The sequence below is a fragment of the Alosa alosa genome, chromosome 7, assembly GCF_017589495.1.
Source record: "Alosa alosa isolate M-15738 ecotype Scorff River chromosome 7, AALO_Geno_1.1, whole genome shotgun sequence".
NCBI classification, from domain to species: Eukaryota; Metazoa; Chordata; class Actinopteri; order Clupeiformes; family Clupeidae; genus Alosa; species Alosa alosa.
In genome coordinates, this window is record NC_063195.1 from 15026988 (window position 1) to 15045482 (window position 18495).

Here is an 18495-nt window from a genome sequence, read left to right on the forward strand (position 1 = left end):
GGGGCGAGTAGAGAATTGTCTTTCAAATTGCCTAGGCATACAATAAGCCAGCGCTACGAGCATATCCGTATCTGGTCGGCAAAATGGCAAATACATCCTTCTTCGAAAGGAATGACTTAAGTGCATTGTGTTGCTCAACTTTCAAAGATAAGCACAAGTCCAACTCCTCCAAAGTTGACGCCAACACCGATTCAAACAACCGCTCTTCGTTCGCCATTGCCACCTTCCTTGTTGTTCACCGTCGCAGGACTGTCGTCATCCTGTTAAGCCTGCCTTAAGACTCTCTAACAAAATAGACAGCTGTGATTGGATGACGTCCACGGCGTCAGCCAATAGAAATCCCTATGGTTTGCTACTAGACGTACAGGCTGAGCAAATTAATTTGCCGCAGCTAGGGTGCGTCTAGATTTCTAGGCTAAGTGGCCAGTGCTCTACTGCAGAACTTAGCTACTTCCACAGTCTCAAGCACAGATATAGGCCTACAGGGACGTATATGTGCTGTTCAGGAGAACCGATTAGTTAACATTTGATACGCTTGCACTGCTATGTTTGTGGACACAGGTTTCTACTGCTAGTGAAGTCTGACTTTGTTGGTTTAAAGATGCTCTAAGTGATGCTGGGTAACATCACTTCTGTTGACTTTCAAACAAAACAAAGAGCTAGCTAGCTACTTTCTCTCACGCGCTGCTCCCGTGCAATTGAAACTCTCCTAAACGCGCATCTCGTCTTGTGATTTGCTGGAACAGTTTGTTATGTTTTCATGGGCTAGGTTTGCCCAGGTTGTTTTTGTTGCCGTTTTTGGAGCCTGGGCTGTCCATGCGTTGTTTTACAGTGTGTCGTTGCGTTGTTTTACAGTGTATTCAGGAAACAGACAGCTAGCTGTTGGTTACAGTAGGTGATGTTTGCAGTACAATGTTTTAGCCTTAAAAACGTGTGCCATCGCTTAGAGCACCTTTAACTCTCCTTACTGTTTTCTACTGTTACTGAGGTCTGTCCTTAACTCTCCTATCAGGTGCTGTTGTGGTTGTCTGTGTGGTTCTGACTGCTGCAGCTCTGCTGCTGTTGATCATTGTCTGCATACAGAGGAGAAAAAGGACAAGAGGTTAACCACAAATGCTTACACACAAAAGTTACACACATACAACACACACACACACACACACACACACATACACACACACACACACACACAGTTGTCTTTTATTCTAATGCTGTGCTGTTTTCTACAGAGTGTTCAAGGACTGCTGGTGAAGAAACAGCAGGCAACACACAGGTAACAAAACAATGACAAGCTATGCTCCAGTAATGGCAAACACATAAACAATGAATCTCTCTTTTCACACACACACACACACACACACACACACACACACACACACACACACACACACACACACACACACACACACACACACACATACTCGTTCTCAAACATTCTCTCTTACTTACACTCTCTGTCCTCTCTCTCTCTCTCTCTTTATCAGATTCCACTGACAGACAGGACGTATGAGGAGATTAAGGACCCCAGACCCCCACAACCGACTGAAGCCACAGACACCAACCCCAACACTGTTTATGCCATGGCTCAATTACCCACAATCCCCTCTGCTGACCCCACTTACTCCACTGCTCAATTACCCACAATCCCCTCTGCTGACGATGGTATTTACTCACTTGCTAAATCACCCACAATCCCTTCTGAAGATGGCACCTATTCTCTTGCTGGATTTCCCACAAACCCCACTGATGATGGTGCCTATTCTCTTGCTAAATCACCCACAAGCCCCTCTTGTTGCATGCTAAACTACCCATTAACCCCTGATGACCCGACATACTGTACTGCTGAGTTACCCACAAACCCCTGTGATGATGGGAACTATTCCCTTGTTCAGCCACCAACACCACCAACAGCCAACAACGACTCCGCTGAGAATCCCACCACTGCATTGCTCCTAGTGAGCTCTACAGCCGAGCTGCCCACTTTGTACGAGCACTTAGAGGCTCACCTAGTATTCTAGTACTGTACGAAGAGAAGTGTACTTCACAGTAGTATTGCTCTACAGCCGAGCTGCTCACTTAGTACAAGAATTTAGAGGCTCACTTAGTATTCTAGTAAGAGAGGTCTGCACACTTCTCTATAGTATTTTTCTTTATTTTCTTATACTTTGGCTTACTTGCTTGGTGGACTACTTCTTCTTTTTAAACATTTTGAAATGTCCTGTCCTGCACCTGGGATGTGCACAAAGACTTTCTCTAAGTCACTTAGTATGTGTACAGTAGCTTCCCTATAGTTTCTGATGTTGACTACACATGACCTTGTGCACAATTAGGACCATAAGCAATGACATCAGTGGAGATAGGGTATTGCCCAGGACAAAACATAGGGTTTGTCCCTTTCTCACCATGTATGAAATTCCAGACCAAATATTCACACAAAATCACAGAGGTTATTTAATACATGAGTTCTTATTAGTCTTTACACACCAAGGACAACATCACCACAAATGTCAACTTCGGTCTGTAAAGCACCTCTGTGATTACACTTTTATTACACTTTTTATTACACTTTTATTACACTTTTTATTACACTTTTATTACACTGCGGAATTACACTTCCTTACCACATATTGTTTTATTGTTGCAAACTGTTACTTTTATCGGGCTGTTTTGTCCCTGTAAATATATCTTTGCAAATTAAATGCGTGTAAGTATGTTATATTAGAGAAAATAGAATGGGCATTGAATACATTTGCAAGCATCTGCAATGTCTGCTATGATACAATTTTGGCTTTTGTGATATCTGTTTTTTTTTCATATGTTTTAGAACTAAAATGTGTATTCTCTGTTTCTTCTGATATTCTAATTCATATTTATCCACTTTTCAATAAACAATCATTTATAAATCCACAAATTTTTTCTTTATTTAAAAACACTACAACAACACTAAACATAGTGTATTGACATAATAGTCCAGGTCCATTCTAAGACTGAAATCCCTATGTTCTCCGCTCACTTGAAACCGTGAATGGAACTACAATCTCCCCCTTCATCTCACTCTTGTGGTCTGTGTCAACCCCAGTCCTCCTACAGTAGTACAGAGTTCTTAGTATTGGTGGATGCTTGCCTTTGATCATACCACTGGATGACAAAGATAAAACACAGTAATAAAAGAAAAAACCTGCTCTGTAGATAGTCTATACCTGAAAGGAAGCTGTAGGCTAACTGCTATAACCCATCAAACATTTTGCAGAGAAGGATGATGCAGATGAACTAGTGCATGCACTATATGCAAACGCTTGAATTTCCCCTGGGGATCAATAAAAGTATCTATCTATCTATCTATCTATCTATCTATCTATCTATCTAATCAGTATGCTTATTTGTTCATTTATTTATTTCCGTTCATTTCTTTATTTTCATACACTAGCTAGCCAGTCCACCCAACACACTCATATTGGCATACACTCAAGTGATGTCATCAAAAGTTTCAGCCACGTACACATGCACTCTCACCACAACACAGCTCGCTCACAAGTGACTCTGCCCGTTCACGTGCACTCTCACCACACCATAGCTCGCTCACGAGTGACTCTGCTCATCTACATGTGCACTCTCACCACACCACAGCTTGCTCATGAGTGACTCTGCACGTCCACATACAGTACGTGTGTGGTTTGTGTTTGTATCTGGATCTACAGTATAGCAGTCAGTGTGTGTTGTTCGTGAACCTCCTCATCTGGCGTGTGGTTGAAGCGAGCTTGGAGACTGTGTGAGCGCACACAGGCCCATTTGTTACTCTCAACTGTGACCTTTGATCATACATGCAGTATATTTCTCACTCCAAGTCAAACAGACAATCGAGGATTTGCATACACCTACATGTAAAGGGTGGGATTGAGAGAAACGAGGTAGAGAGAGAAAGAAAGGAGAGAGTAGCAACGAAAGAGGATGAAAAGAAAGAAAAGGAACAGAGGAAACAATTTATTAACACCGCTGTGGTCACAAAGGGGGGGCAACAAAGGGGGGGGGGGTGGCAGAGGGGGGTACATAGGTGCAGAGACAGTAATAATGAATATCATATTATTCATAAATGATGCATAATTTGGATCACCTTAAGATGATTACATGTCCAAGTGCCAAGTTGCATTATGCATACACCAACATGTATGGAAAAGAGGCTTTTAAATGAATAAAAGATTCAAAGACAATGGTGTGGCTTTAATTAAAGTCTGAAGCAGGGGCGCAGGAGATATTTTGAAAGTGAGGGGGACCAAATTGTGAACACAAACCTATAGTGAGATCAGATTTCCAGATATCGGATTGCCGCCTCTGGCCCACTTTCGACCATCATAATTTAAACTACTTGGGCCAATGGTAGAATACTGGTCACTACTTAGGCTAATGGTAGAAAAAAGCAACATGGGGTGTTGATATTTTATGAAGCCATGAATGAATCATCATGCCTATGATCCAAACATAGACTACATGATCAAATAGCCTAGTTAGGCCTATTTAAATTGTCTGGTATAAACCAAATCAACTCTCCACTGTGTGTTTGCAGTTAATATTTATACAACGTTAGAACTTAACAAGTGTTGGCTTAACAAGTTACCAGTCCAGAACACACAGAAAATTGCAACAGAAAGTTGCCTTTATAATCAACTATTTGTTCCAACAGCATTTAAACAAAGCATTTATAAAATTGAAAAAAAAAAGTGACTGTATCACATTCTCCCAAGCTTCAAAGAGCTCCCCACGTCTGTGACAGGCAGACGTGACACCGCTAAATTCTTAGCTTGTTTATACCCCACACTGAACGCATAAGAACGCTAGGCCCATCACTCTGGGGTGTGGTAGCCTACTCTCTGGGATTTATGCACCAAGGTAACTGAAGTATCCAATTTGTGTCTTGAAATTATGTTTGAAATAAATGTCAAAACGTTGATAGACTTGTATTTTATAGTTAGGCTAGTGAAAACGAGTTGATAATAGGCTAGTTGAGTTTGTTATCATAAACATAACAGCTAACGTCATGTTGAGCAGGAGGAGTTGAGCACTAGGCTACCATAAATCCTCAAATTATGCCCGGGATTGATTATATTTATAGCAGGACAAATAAAGGCAGGTTCCCATATACAAGACGGGGGAACAATTGCCTACCATATCACAATTGCCATCAGTCCACTAGAAGACATTGTTCGATTTAAGTCAATGAAATAACCTCTTCTTAATATTTTATTATATGTTGTATTGTATTGTATTATGTTGGTTGGATTAATAGCCTACGGTTGGCAAAGAAAAGTCGTTTTTCCTACCATGGGTCTCCAACACACGTTCTCAAGCTCATTCTCTTGCCGCCCTTCGAAGCTAATTGCCAGAGGCTGAAGCCTACTACATTTAAACACAATTGTTTGCGACTCAAGGCATTCCAGCCTACTTAATTTTATTTAAAAAAAAAAATACTAAATCATGCATAATTAAACAATAACTCAATTTAGGCTACTTGGCTACGCATAAAAGGTTTACATTACAGCACATCCCCTATTCAATGAAGGGCTGCCTTGTCAAATAATAAACAGCAGTGGAAATCCCGACACTTTTTTCAACTGCATGAAACAACTTAACAGTGAACCATCAAATATCTTCCAGATTTCAGTGCCCATCAGTCCCAACATTTAGCAATATAATCAAACAGTCCAAAAGTACATTAAATCCCAAACCAAACCGAAAATGCTTTTGATAGCCTACGGGTATGCATGCCGTTCCAAACAAAATGCATGTCTAAAGCCTGCCTCGAATACCAGCCTGCCTCAAATAAAGATGATGATAAATGATTTATGCTAAGCAAGTAGCCTGGATTATTTTATGATTGTTAGTAGACAAACTGGCTTCAGATATCCAACAGAGTGAATATGAGATGAGATGAGTGCAGTCTTACAGTACTGTATATGGCTGTGGTTAGTGATGTGATGCTGTTAATGGGGAGTTTTACAGTTAGCGCAAATCCTATATGTTATTATTTATTTAGCGTACCTATAAGGCTTTTTTTCCTTATCAAAAGTGAGGGGGACGACGGCTGTCTCTTCAGCACTGCGGGGGACATATCCCCCACGTCCCCCGTGCCTCCTGCGCCCCTGGTCTGAAGAGAAGAAAAGAAAAAGAGAGAAGTGAAGAAAAACAACTTTTAAGGAAACATTTACTCTTCGTCCACTCCCTAACACACTTGCTCATTAGTGTAATAGTGTGGAATGCATACAGAAAGAGGAAGAGTTTATTGAGAGCTATGGAAAAAAGGCTGTAGCTAACCACATGCCTGTGAGAGGGAAGTGTATAAATACATTTCTGTGCGAGAAGACATTTTGTACAGCCGCGAAAGACAACCATTTGGTGAAGGGCTACCAGCTGACGTTATGGCTAGATTCATCATTCTCTCCTCGATCCTACCGGTAGTATCAGGTAAGTAATAACATTACTCTTTCTCTCTCTCTCTCTCTCTCATACACACACACACACCCACACATACACACACCCACACACATACACACACCAAACACACAACACTCACAACAGTCAGTAATTGAGTCAATTGTAGCAGTCTACCGTTTCACTGCAGTGGTGTGATCTTGTAAACATACAGTAGGAGATTTAAGCATGAATTTGAAAACCTTTGAGACTCATTTAACAACTTTGAGTGTTAGACAAGGATCGAATCCGGTCTATTGTAGCAGGGTGCTAAAATAGTTGCAAAACTGCACTAAGCATTTGCTATAGCAACAGGGGGACTGAATGTGTTTCAGGAAGTGTAATCACCGTGTACCCAAATGTGTGAAGACATTACATACTGCATACACAGTGTGCTACTCTGTAGTGTATACTACAGTTGCTAGTTTACGTAAAGCATAAACATTAAGTTTAAGCTGTTTAAAGCTGTGCTGTGCTTTTACGGCTGATTAAAGATGGCATGCTAGGACACTGCAAAGGGTAGGGTGGCCATTTCCATAACACCAAAAAGGAGAACACTTTGTGGTATTTAGTGAGGCAATAATAATTACATAGGACTCTGGCTACTCCCAACTACAATACAATTTTATCCATGATAATAAGGCTACTTTTCATTTTGCAGAAGTTCAGCTTTATCTAAACCAGAGGTATGCAACCTACGGCCCGAGGGTGGCCCTTTAGGTCCTCTCTAGTGGTCCACTGGCGTTCCCTAAAATGGAAGTTGTAAAATATTTTTAAGCTTTTTAAGTTAAGCTTCAAGCTGTCCCAACACATTAACAGTTTGTGAAAATATTATACTGTACAATACAGCATATGCAATGTATGGCGAGTATGCCATATGCCTGAGGCTAATAAAGATAGAGAGGTTTAAACTGATTTCTTTAAAATGGTTCCGATATATTTACGGCCCCAGACAGATTTATTTTTTTTCAGGTCAACAAAATGGCCCTTTTAAAAGAAAAGGTTGCCGACACCTGATCTAAACCAACTGAAGCTTGTCTGAAATATTGTAAAACCATGTAGGCTACTTGTTTTAAAAATGTATGGGAAAAGTAAAATCACCCATTAGTTTAGACAGGTCCTCATGTTTCTTCTGAAAAACTGCTAGTTTCATCTCGAGTATACATGATACTATGATGTGTTTTTTTTTAAATAGCCAGTCGTCTGCATTCAAAAAACTGAATAACGGTTATATTTCATAACTTTTGTGAATTATTCTGACTGAGAAAGGCTGGCCAGCAAGCCACAGACTAGGTAGGCTAGGCCTGCTAACCCCATGCTGTATCGATGCAAATAATCAGATCAATTTAATGTTAGATATACAAATATACTCAGATTACTTGTTGACATCAAACCGAGGAACGGACACCCGAGACCCGACTGCTGTTCCTTCTTGTGAAGTTTCTTCTTCTGTTTATCATGCTCTGAAGGGTAATTTGGTGTCATCTTCTTAATTTATGAGATATTTTCACTATCGCTACCTTGACTCAAGGGGAAATGGGGGAGGGGGCCTTGATTAACTTGCGGTGCCCTATGTAACTTAGCCTGGCTAGCGCCACCACTTCTCAATGAGACGTGGTCTGGGAACCAAACGTGGAATGTAGCCTCTCCTTTTTTGCTTTACAAGATTTTAGCCTGGGAATACCCATACGAACCTTTGACAAATTTGGGATCTGCTCTGCAGGTCTGTCTGGCCATTGACGCCCATTTCCAATGTTCCTAGAACCGAGGCGTGTTACAATCGCTAATCCGACATGGACGTGCAATTTCTGTTTAAGCAAGTTTCTAAGCCACTGTATACTGAGGCATGCTTGCATGTTGCATGAGCATTATGAATTGTTTTGTTGCTATTTGACAAAAGTATCAAAATATTGACAATATTAATTTGTTCCAAAAATGTAGTTTAGGTCACGTCCACCTACACTGTAAAAAAAGGTCACGTCCAACTACACTGTAAAAAAAAAAACAATTTCTGCCAAGACTCTAAAACCTGGAAACAAACAAAGTGTGTGCAGCTTGTCCCCTAAACAAAGACAAAACCCTGAGTGGAGTTTTTGGGAATATTGGAGAGAGGGGTGAGCTACCTTCTGGTGTGTTTTGTTTGGTCCATGGTTAAAATATAATGTATGTCGTTTTGGATAAAAGCGTCTGCTAATAAATTAAAATATAAACATAAACAAATGTAACTTCCTGCGCAATCGCTGACTGCACCTTTAACAGTTATTTTATTTTATGTGTTTTCAGTCTTATCATCAGCACCAGTAACGAAGCTGTCAACAGTATCTTCATCGTCATCTTCATCACCACCGATATCATCATCAGCAGCAGCATCGCCATCTTTGCCATCATCCTCGTCATCATCATCATCATCATTATCATCATCATCATCATCATCAACCTTACCATCAACATCTCAGTTAACACAATCATCTCCATTGTCTTCAACTTCATCACCATTGTCATTATATGGTATGGAAAAAAAAAACTAGTACTGCAACAATGGCACTCTCACTGATGGCTAAGCATATAGCAGTTTTAATCAGACATCAAATTAATTGTGATTTGTCACTGCTAACTATGCCTTAGCCTTTAGTTATAGGGCCCAAGTTTAAATGGTAGGCAAAGTGCAAAGACTATCAACAAGTAAAGTTATCGTGCATTAGCTAAAATTATCCTGGCATGTTGGAGCCTTGTGCTGACCTCTCAATGTTTGTGGTTAAGGTCTCGCTCGTGGTGTTAAATCAGCCGTCACATGTTGTTTTGTTATTAAGAGCCTATGACATCAGTGACTGGAGCTTTTCTTTCTTTTTTTTTTTTGCTTTAGCTTTTATGTTTATGCCTATACAGTAGCCTCCTTTCTGGGTTGAATGTGATGGTTTTGTCATTATTTACATATTTACTTTCTTTTCTTAAGGTTTTTTTTTTCTTCCCTGTATAATGACTGTTGGCTCTTCCTTTAGGCGTGACTGTGATCGCATCTGTGGCACTGTTTGCTGTGGTACTGACAGTGGGGCTCCCACTGATATGTATTTACGCGTGCAGGGGATACAAGAGACATGGTGAGTGTGTCAGAAATGCATAATGTTGTACATTTTCATATTCAGCTGTGCTAATACTAATCAGAGGTAAAACACACACACACACACACACACACACACACATAATGCGCACACACCCTGCTCTCTGTGGTGCAGTTGATATGCTGAATACAAGGTTCAATGTTTTGAGTATGCAGTGACCGTGTTTATGGTTCTTGTCCTGTTTAGACCCTTCCACTCAACCAAACAGCACACAGACGAACCAGAGAAGCCACATAGAGGTAAACAAAAGTCTAGTTACTGTATTTACTCAACACATTTATCTTGACCAATGAGCCTAAAGCACTTGCTTTATCTCTGTCACAACCCATACATATTGCTCTCCCTCACTCTATCTCTCTCTCTCATCTCTCTCTCAGATCCCAGTGTGTGACGAGGGGTTTAAGCTGACCTCCTGTGACCCTCCTCCCTCTGAGACACCAGATCTCACCCTTGTCTCCCCTGACAACAGCGACTCGGTCGCTCCTTTACCCATGAGCCTCTCTGATGACTACACATACATCTCTGCTGTGCCAACTGCCTCTGAGGAGGAGCCCATATACACCTCAGCTGATCCACCACTAAGCCCAGGTCACGGCTCTGTATGCGACTCTCCCTCAGATGGAGTTTACTCTACAGCCGACAAACCTTCTGACTCTGTGTCCACATCGTCCTCTCTCCATCGGTTGAATCAGTTGGGCTCCCCTGAAGATGATGTTTACTCAACTGCCGAATTACCCACAATCCTCTCGGGTGATGACGGCAGGCATTCCTTGACTGAGGTGCCACACGACCCACAGGATCCCACCTACAACCTTGCTGAATTGCCCAAGAGTCCCTCTGGTGAGACAGCTCACCCCCAAGCCCAAACAGGTGGGCCGAATTCTGTCTCTGAGGATAATGCTTATTCACTGGCAGAATTACCCGTAGATCTTTGCAATGACTCCACATACTCCCTTGCACAGTTACCCAGAAGCAGCTCTGCTGAGATTATATACTCAAACTCTACAGAAGATCCTATATACTCAGACAGCGACTCAGCCACAGACCCACAAGACGATTCCACATATTCCACCACGGAGTCCGCCGTAATTTCCCACAACCCAATATACTCTGTCTTGGAATCATCAACAAACCCTCCCAATTCCAACCCTGATGTATCTCTAAACTCTCAAGATCTCCCATACCCAGCCACGGAATTACCCACAAACCCATCTGATGATCCCATATACGCTGAAGCAGATGTGCCCTTGGACACCGCTCTTGACTGTGCAGAACAATTACCCACAAATCCTCTCTGATGACCCCATGTGCTGTGTTGCTCAGTTGCCTGTTGGACAACTCTGAGGATTCCACTCAACAACCCTCCACATCACCTTACATAACTCTTAATTAGCCTGATGAACAACGTTGGGTTCTATAACCACATCATGGCAATATAGTATATTAACATCAATGTAACGTTGGTCAGTGTTAGCAGTAATGACCTCATAGGTAATCGTTCGGGTGATGAGTATGTGGTGGTAGTGGAAAGGTTGATGGTTCGGCTGTATCTGTTGTCTTACATGTTCCAATTGTAGTGCACTTTGAGCTGCATTCTGTGTATGAAAGGTGCCATACAAATAAAGCTTAGTATTACTATTATTATTATTATTATTATTATTATTGGGATTGGAGACATCTGACTCTGGTGTGTCCACGCCTTTAACCCTTAACCCTTACAAGCCCGACCGTTCTAATTTCGTTAAAATTTTAACGATGACCAATCATCTAATATCTCAGCTGTCCAATGACTGATTTTATTTCTGAAATCTTCCCCGTAATGCTGACAACATAAGCTTCAATTTGATATGATTGGTTAAGGGGTTTATGGCGTGAAATGTTTTGGATACTTGAAGATGAGTCGTGGAAAAAACTTTTCACTTCAGTCATACATTTTAACATGGACCGCCAGATGCCACCTGCACTTCGTTGGAGTTTACCTCAACTGGAAACCACACAGCTGGATAAACTGAGGTAATATATATTTTACATCGTTTCTAGTTATGGTTAATCTTAATTTGTAGTCATAAAATCATGTTATTTGACAGTAATATGCTTTCTCATCAGCGTCAACATTATGGCATAAGGGGGGCTAAGTGCATCGTCATGTAACTTTAGCTAGCTGCATTACTCTGAACTGCTTGCAGTACTCTCGTTTGCTTTTGATATCAGTTATTTTCATTTGACAATTTCAATTAAAAACCTGTTAGTATATAACCTGTAAGTAAGTTTGTTTTCTAGTACCAATTTGCTTGTTAGGTAAGCATTATATTGGCAAGTCAGTAGCTGCTATAGCATACCAAAGCTGAATAAATCAATGGGCGCCCAGCGTTTCTAAGTTCGTTCTCTTACATGAAATAAGTTGAGCGATATTTTTACTCCTCTCAATATGTAGTTGTAGAAAACAAGATGTGAAATCACGGATTCTGTCAGAAATGTAGTGCTAATTAACGTATTGCCTCTCCTCGAGTTGTTACCTCGCTAGGCAGTTTGTAGTGAACTGTTTTACCTTGCTAACTTCTAAATGACAAACATCAGACGTGCTTGTCTCAACATTTTCTAAGATGGCATGACTTGATATTCTACTCTTCTCAATATGTAGTTTTATAGAAAACATGATGTGATCACATATTATGTCAGAAATGTCATTGCATTTAAGCAGTTAGTTACTAGGTGAAATGTAATCTGTCTTTATCTTAATGCCAGCCAGGCAATCAGATTTAGGGTAGCTAAACCCATGTGTAATAAAATGACTTTTCATACTTCTAAATATTTTTGAGTTACTCAAAATGCTTCAATAGTTTAGGCTACCTCTTCTTGTGTATGTATGTGCACACACCCACACATCTGTAGTTTTGTGATTTTTTTTTAAAATTAATAAATGTATTACATTTGTATGATTTTACTGTTGTTTCAGATGGAGGATGACAAGACCTACACAGACCTCCTTGCAGGCCTGAAGAGGTAGCTGACTGCTGATGAGCTTAAGCTCACAATGTTGAAGACCATGTGAGGATGGAGGAAGAAGGTATAGATTTAGGTGGCGTCGTGGGGTGGTGTAGACTGCCACTAAAACACTGAAATAGACTTGTTATGTTGATTTTTTATGTTGTTGTCCCAGGCATATGTGGTTTTACCAACCGGAACGGGTGGGAGGTTGTGCTTAGTAGGCGTCAGTATGCAAAACACACAGTGCAGGGGCATGGGACGAAGAGACCCCAGAAGAGTTTCACAGTTTTCTGGGATTGATCATTGACATGGGACTTCACTTCCCTCCCTAATATCCATTGCTACTGGGAACCAAGTCTCTGAAGGGATCAGGGAGCGTTGATCAAATGAGAAATACATATTGTGTACACTTTTTCTCCATTGACATTGCTGTTTCAGTAGTTTCTTATTATTTCAAGTTTGGCAATGCAGAATCTGGTGTTGAACCTAGGTTTGGTAGCTACAGCCAGAAAGACTTTTAAAAATCTATCACAACAGCTGGCAGGCATTTCCGTCAAAATTTAAGCCCGCCTTCAGCTGCTCCAACTACTACTCTGTCGTCTTTTCATCAAGTACATATTCCTGTACAGCAGGAGCCAAAGAAAATTGTTGGCTTTGTTATAAAAACAATACATAATAACACTAAAGTAGCTTGTATGGCCTGGAGTTTAGCGGTAGGTGACTGCTTTTTTGGTAAACAAAATTGCTGTCAGATTTGGCATTCTACAGAAGGGGATGCGTTTCGTTATGAGTCAGGTCTTCTGTGTTTAACCTTCAGGTTCCCCACCCCACCTTTCCCTATCCTCCTCTGTGTGTGTGTGTGTGTGTGTGTGTGAGTTTGTGTGTATATGTGTTTATTCTCAACAGGCTTGTTCTATGTAATCCACTTTCAAATGTTTAGACACATTGATTTTTCAGTGATGTTGAAGTTGATTGTATTCCTAGCTTTTCATAAATAATACATTTTATAGATGTATATCATTTTCATATTACACTAATTTATATAAGGAAGTTGTATCTGTTGAATCAAATGTATTCTATGTCTCTATTCAGAATTGATCTTCAATACATATACAGTATACTTACTTCCTGTATTACTGGTAAGGTACATGTTTTTCTTTTATATATCATTATTGTTGACTGTAGCATTTGCTTATATACAAATAAATGGTTTATTCTTATGGACCAAATAAATCTAAACCACTGTGTCTGACTTCATTATTAGTTTTTATGCATACTTTTATGTTTTTGGTGAGAAAGAGAATGTGAATTCTGTCAACATTCTAAATCCCGTTTCCTGCATTTTTTACACTTATCACTTAATTTATCATAACTTTTGAAAGGTTAATGATATTCCAATTCAGTCTTTTTTGTTAAATAGCCCACAACTTGCTAAACATGTCATACACTCTGTATTTTTCTCTATCTCGTATAGAAATATGATGAAAATTCATTTTTATGTGAATGAAATTAAATTTTAACGAATTTCGGTATACATTTGGAGAGGATTTTCGAAGACTGTTCATTACTATATCAACATTACCATATGTATTTTACATCATTTGATAGAACTGACCCTTCTGATTACAATGGTATGTATATCCCATTGATGGTATGTATTATACTCAAGAAATAAGGTTTTTTGTGTAAGGACGTCATCCAGCACCAAAAATGGAATGTTCGGCACGGGCACGAAAGGGTTAAAGGTGTAGGTTTTTGAACATTCTAAGTTCCGCAACAATTGAAGGTTCTAAAATTCTATGTTGAATTCAATGAACCCAGATATTCTTTAGAACGTTCATTTCCCAACATTCCCGTACTCCTTTAAGGGTTAAAATCTGGCTTCCCCTCAATCTAAAGGAGGTTCCTTTCCTCCTATGCAGATTACGCAGCATCATACATTCCACTCATCCATGCACACACTGCACGCTAATTCCATACATTGTGGCTTTATTCTGTAATGTTTGTCTTTGTTTACATTGTATTGCTTTATTAGAATAAACTGCCTAATTTGTGGCCTAAATATTGTGTCCTTGTTTGTTATTATGACCGCCGCGCAGCAAAGCGGCGGTCATATAGGTTTAGTCAGATTTTTCTTTTTTTTTTCTTTTTCGCATGTCCAAATTTCTGTCAAGGATTCCCGGGACACTGAAAGACCGGAGTACACGAAACTTGGTGGGCATGTAACCCCACATGGATAGCATGGAACCATCATTTTTCGTTTTGATCTGTAGCCCCCCCGCTGGACTGGACCCCCCGAAAGGAGGGTAGGGCAGACACAGTTTTCTGTGAATATCTTGAGAACCGTAGGGTTTAGCAGGACCTTTTTTTTGTATGTTGATCTCAAGGGGCCATGTCAACCCATTCCATAAACACTCATTTCATGTATAGCGCCACCTAGTTAAACACAAAAAAAAAATATCTCTGGCTGACATGGTCAAAACTGCACGAAATTGAAAGTGTTGAATCATTATGACACCCTCCGAATGCATGCCAAGTTTCGTGAACTTCCGTTCATGGGGGGCCTTACAATAAAATAATTTATGTGTATATTTAGTGACCGTACACCAACAGAGTTTGGACCAATTTTTTCCGTATGTTTGCCTCCAGGGTTCATGTTAACCCATTCCATATGCACACATGTGCATAAACAGATACACACGCACACACATACATTCACAGTAATCATACGTATGACACATACTCACACAGTAGACATATGTACAGTACGCATGCATGCACAAACACAGGCACATACGCAGGCACACACACACGCATGCACACACACAAACACACACACACACACACATAAACATAAACATGTACACGCACACATGCACACAATTCAAGAATTTCTCAGAATTATGAACAGGCAAGATGGGGGTGGCGTTGTATAAAATGAATTTTACATGTGAAATCTATGAACTAATCATGTTTTGGTACTTGTCTAGCAGATACCAGTGAGAATTGAGTGTGGATAATGCAATTTAGTGAGACAGTTAGATTCATAAATGCCTTTCAGCGTGATTTATTTTTGTGGAAAAAATGTGCTGGACTGGGCGGCGGTCATATTTTGTACCACTCTGCGGTACAGCTAGTTCAGTGGTCCCCAAACTTTTTCTTCCGAGGGCCAGCTCACTATGCCTGGCTCCAAGAGAGGGCCAGAGACTCGGAGTAGTTCTATATCAGTAACCATAAAACAGTAACCATAAACCATGTGAACAGCAGTCTACCTTAGTTGAATATTCTATTACATTTAGTCATAGGCTATTGCAATTTAATACCATTGTTAGCTGTGTTTATATTGTCATCATGCCATATCAGTGTAAAATTAAATAATACTAATAAAAAAACGTTTGCATTCCCAAAAGTAGTTTTAAGTTTTATTAAAAAATGTGTGAACTCTGAATTCTGTGTCTTTGCATACACAGCTCAAGTTGTGAATATCCTACAAATAATTTAAAGTTCTCAAACTATGAGAATTTTATGAAGTGCTGAAGTTGTCTGAAATGACCACCATTCTAACTTTCAGTCACCTGATGAGAACTTTGTGAACTCTTTGTATGAACATTTGAACGAGTGAATAAAAAATAGAAATAATTATCCCAGAAAGTCCCAGAAATATGACTTGAATAGAAGTTAGTTAGTTATTAACAATTAATTGATAATTTTTAAAAATACTTTGAGCACTGATGCAGTCAGCATAGGCCTCTTACATTGTTTGCAGGTAGGCCTACATTTCATTCCGTTTTCGATGGCAAACGCAAAACAGCGCCAAATCAACCACCAGTGGACAAAAAGAGTATTACATGTGTACTGTTAAGACTCGCCATAGAGAATGAATGGGGGAAATTGGTTTTAGTTTGACGATGTTGTACTCCCGTGCGGGCCAGATGATATATACTACGGACATGTTTTGGGGGGCCACCCAAAATGAGGTGGCGGGCCGTAGTTTGGGGACCACGTCTTTTTTCGTCAACAATAATGCATCTTAAGATAGTCTTAGTCAGTGTTTCAGGACATTACTGCCGTCTCGTCATCGTCTCGTCTTAGTCATGAAAAAAAAGGTCGTCGACGAACATATTTCCTCTCGTCTCGTCTGACGAAATTAACACTAATAACGAGAGCTACGCACAGGTGGCCTACGGATGGACTGGTCAGGTAGCAAGGGGGAATCGAGACGGCGCAAAATGGTGTCTAATTGGGACTGTTACTTACGGAGACTCTCTTTTAGCTCAGTCAACTCATTGGTAGGCTTAACAGACACTGCGTTGGAGTCAACATCATGCTCTTGGACTACGTTGGTACTACAGGAATGTGCACGGGGCCTAGGGTCACTAGAGTGCCCACCCTCCTCTACCCAACGAATAGCTTCACTACGGACATCATAGAAAGTGATAGTTGGGTGGAGCCGTACTTGACGTCGCAGCTCCCGTTTCAACATACTGTCCCCTACATGCTCTATGAACTGATCACGCAATACCACATCAGGATTAGCAAAACAAACCGGATTCCTCCTCTTTACAGCTTCCATCATGTGCATAAGAGCATGGGAGTATTCCCTCAAAGACTCCCCTGCAAGTTGCCGTCGCTGGAAAAACTGCTTCTGTAGACTAATATAGGAGTGGGAGCAACCATAAATACTGGTAAGTATACCAAAGATCTTATCGGGGTCATCTCTATCGGAAGCAGGGCGAAACTTAACCTCTGTCCTGGCCTCACCATCTAACAACAAAAAAAATAGTCAAAGCCTGTTCGGAAAGTGGCATATGCCGTGAAGATAAGTGGCGGCGGGCCTCCTCCACCCAATCCTCCACCGTTAAAGAATCATGAGACAGTCTCCCAGAGAACCGTGGGCACTTACGCTCACGAGGGATATACACATAACGTTCTACTACTCCAGTTGGGGCTGGTCTAACGGCCTCATTTACAGGACCAGGCCTAGGGGACTGACCTGGCAAACTATCGGGTGTTGGCGGGACTGACCTTTGGGCGACCTCTTCCCTAAGCTTTGTGTTGTCTGCCTGCAATTGCTGCACAAGTTCAGTCAGGGTTCTAAGTTGAGCTACCATCTCCTCATTGTCCATCCTTACACTTAGTCTGCAATAAGGACGAGAGGGAACAAACAAACAAACAAGAAAAAAAAAAGAAAAAAATACAGAAAGGACAGCAGTCACAATTACAAAGCACTATGCAGGCGCCAACGCTCCGCAATGGTGTTGACGACGGGAATTAGAGGTTCCTTCGGCCCGGCCTTCTTGCTTCCAGGAATGGGACGAACACACTCTTCAACCACTGTTTTCCACAAACTGCTAACTAGCAACTATGGTAAAAGATGTTCACTCACACAACACAAAAGATCAAAACAAACAGAAAAAAAATAATTTAACAGCCTCTTCATGGACCCTGCTCGCAGCGCCACTTGTGACAGGGCCCTCAGGTTTATCCAACTAAATGGATGAGGACAGAGGCAGTAATATAAACAATGTTATATTTATTATTTCTTTTCTTTGTTTAAAACGGATGGCAGGGGTGTACAGTAGGTAAATCAGATAGAAACAAAATCACAATACACAACATGAAATAATCAAAGAAAACAAAATGTAATATACATAACCATAAATTAAATGCCCAGTGGATTGGTGGCTGCTACACGGCCTGAATTAACACAGGTACAGTAACCCTTGGATGGCTGCCCAGCCCCAAAAGTGATCTATGGCCATACACACACACAAACACAAGTGTAACACTCAAGCTTTCTAAATACAACCCACACGAGTATAAATAGGTGTTCAGTACACGCTCAACCACTAGAATGTGCTCTCACCGCAAACTAGGGGAAGGCGGCAGTCCTAGAGTACCTTAACTGTGTTACCTGATAGACCTA

The 18495-nt window shown here is 40.7% G+C and overlaps 1 protein-coding gene across 1 annotated transcript; it reads left to right on the forward strand.

Annotated features, from left to right (window-relative positions):
- The first annotated feature begins 6379 nt into the window (after window positions 1-6379).
- On the forward strand, window positions 6380-11183 carry LOC125298206 (uncharacterized protein DDB_G0271670-like). The gene is made up of 5 exons (XM_048248908.1): window positions 6380-6456; window positions 8746-8970; window positions 9462-9560; window positions 9768-9820; window positions 9959-11183. Exons 1-5 carry the CDS (start codon window positions 6411-6413, stop codon window positions 10877-10879), a joined length of 1344 nt encoding a protein of 447 aa, XP_048104865.1. The 5' UTR covers window positions 6380-6410; the 3' UTR covers window positions 10880-11183.
- Window positions 11184-18495: the final 7312 nt, after the last annotated feature.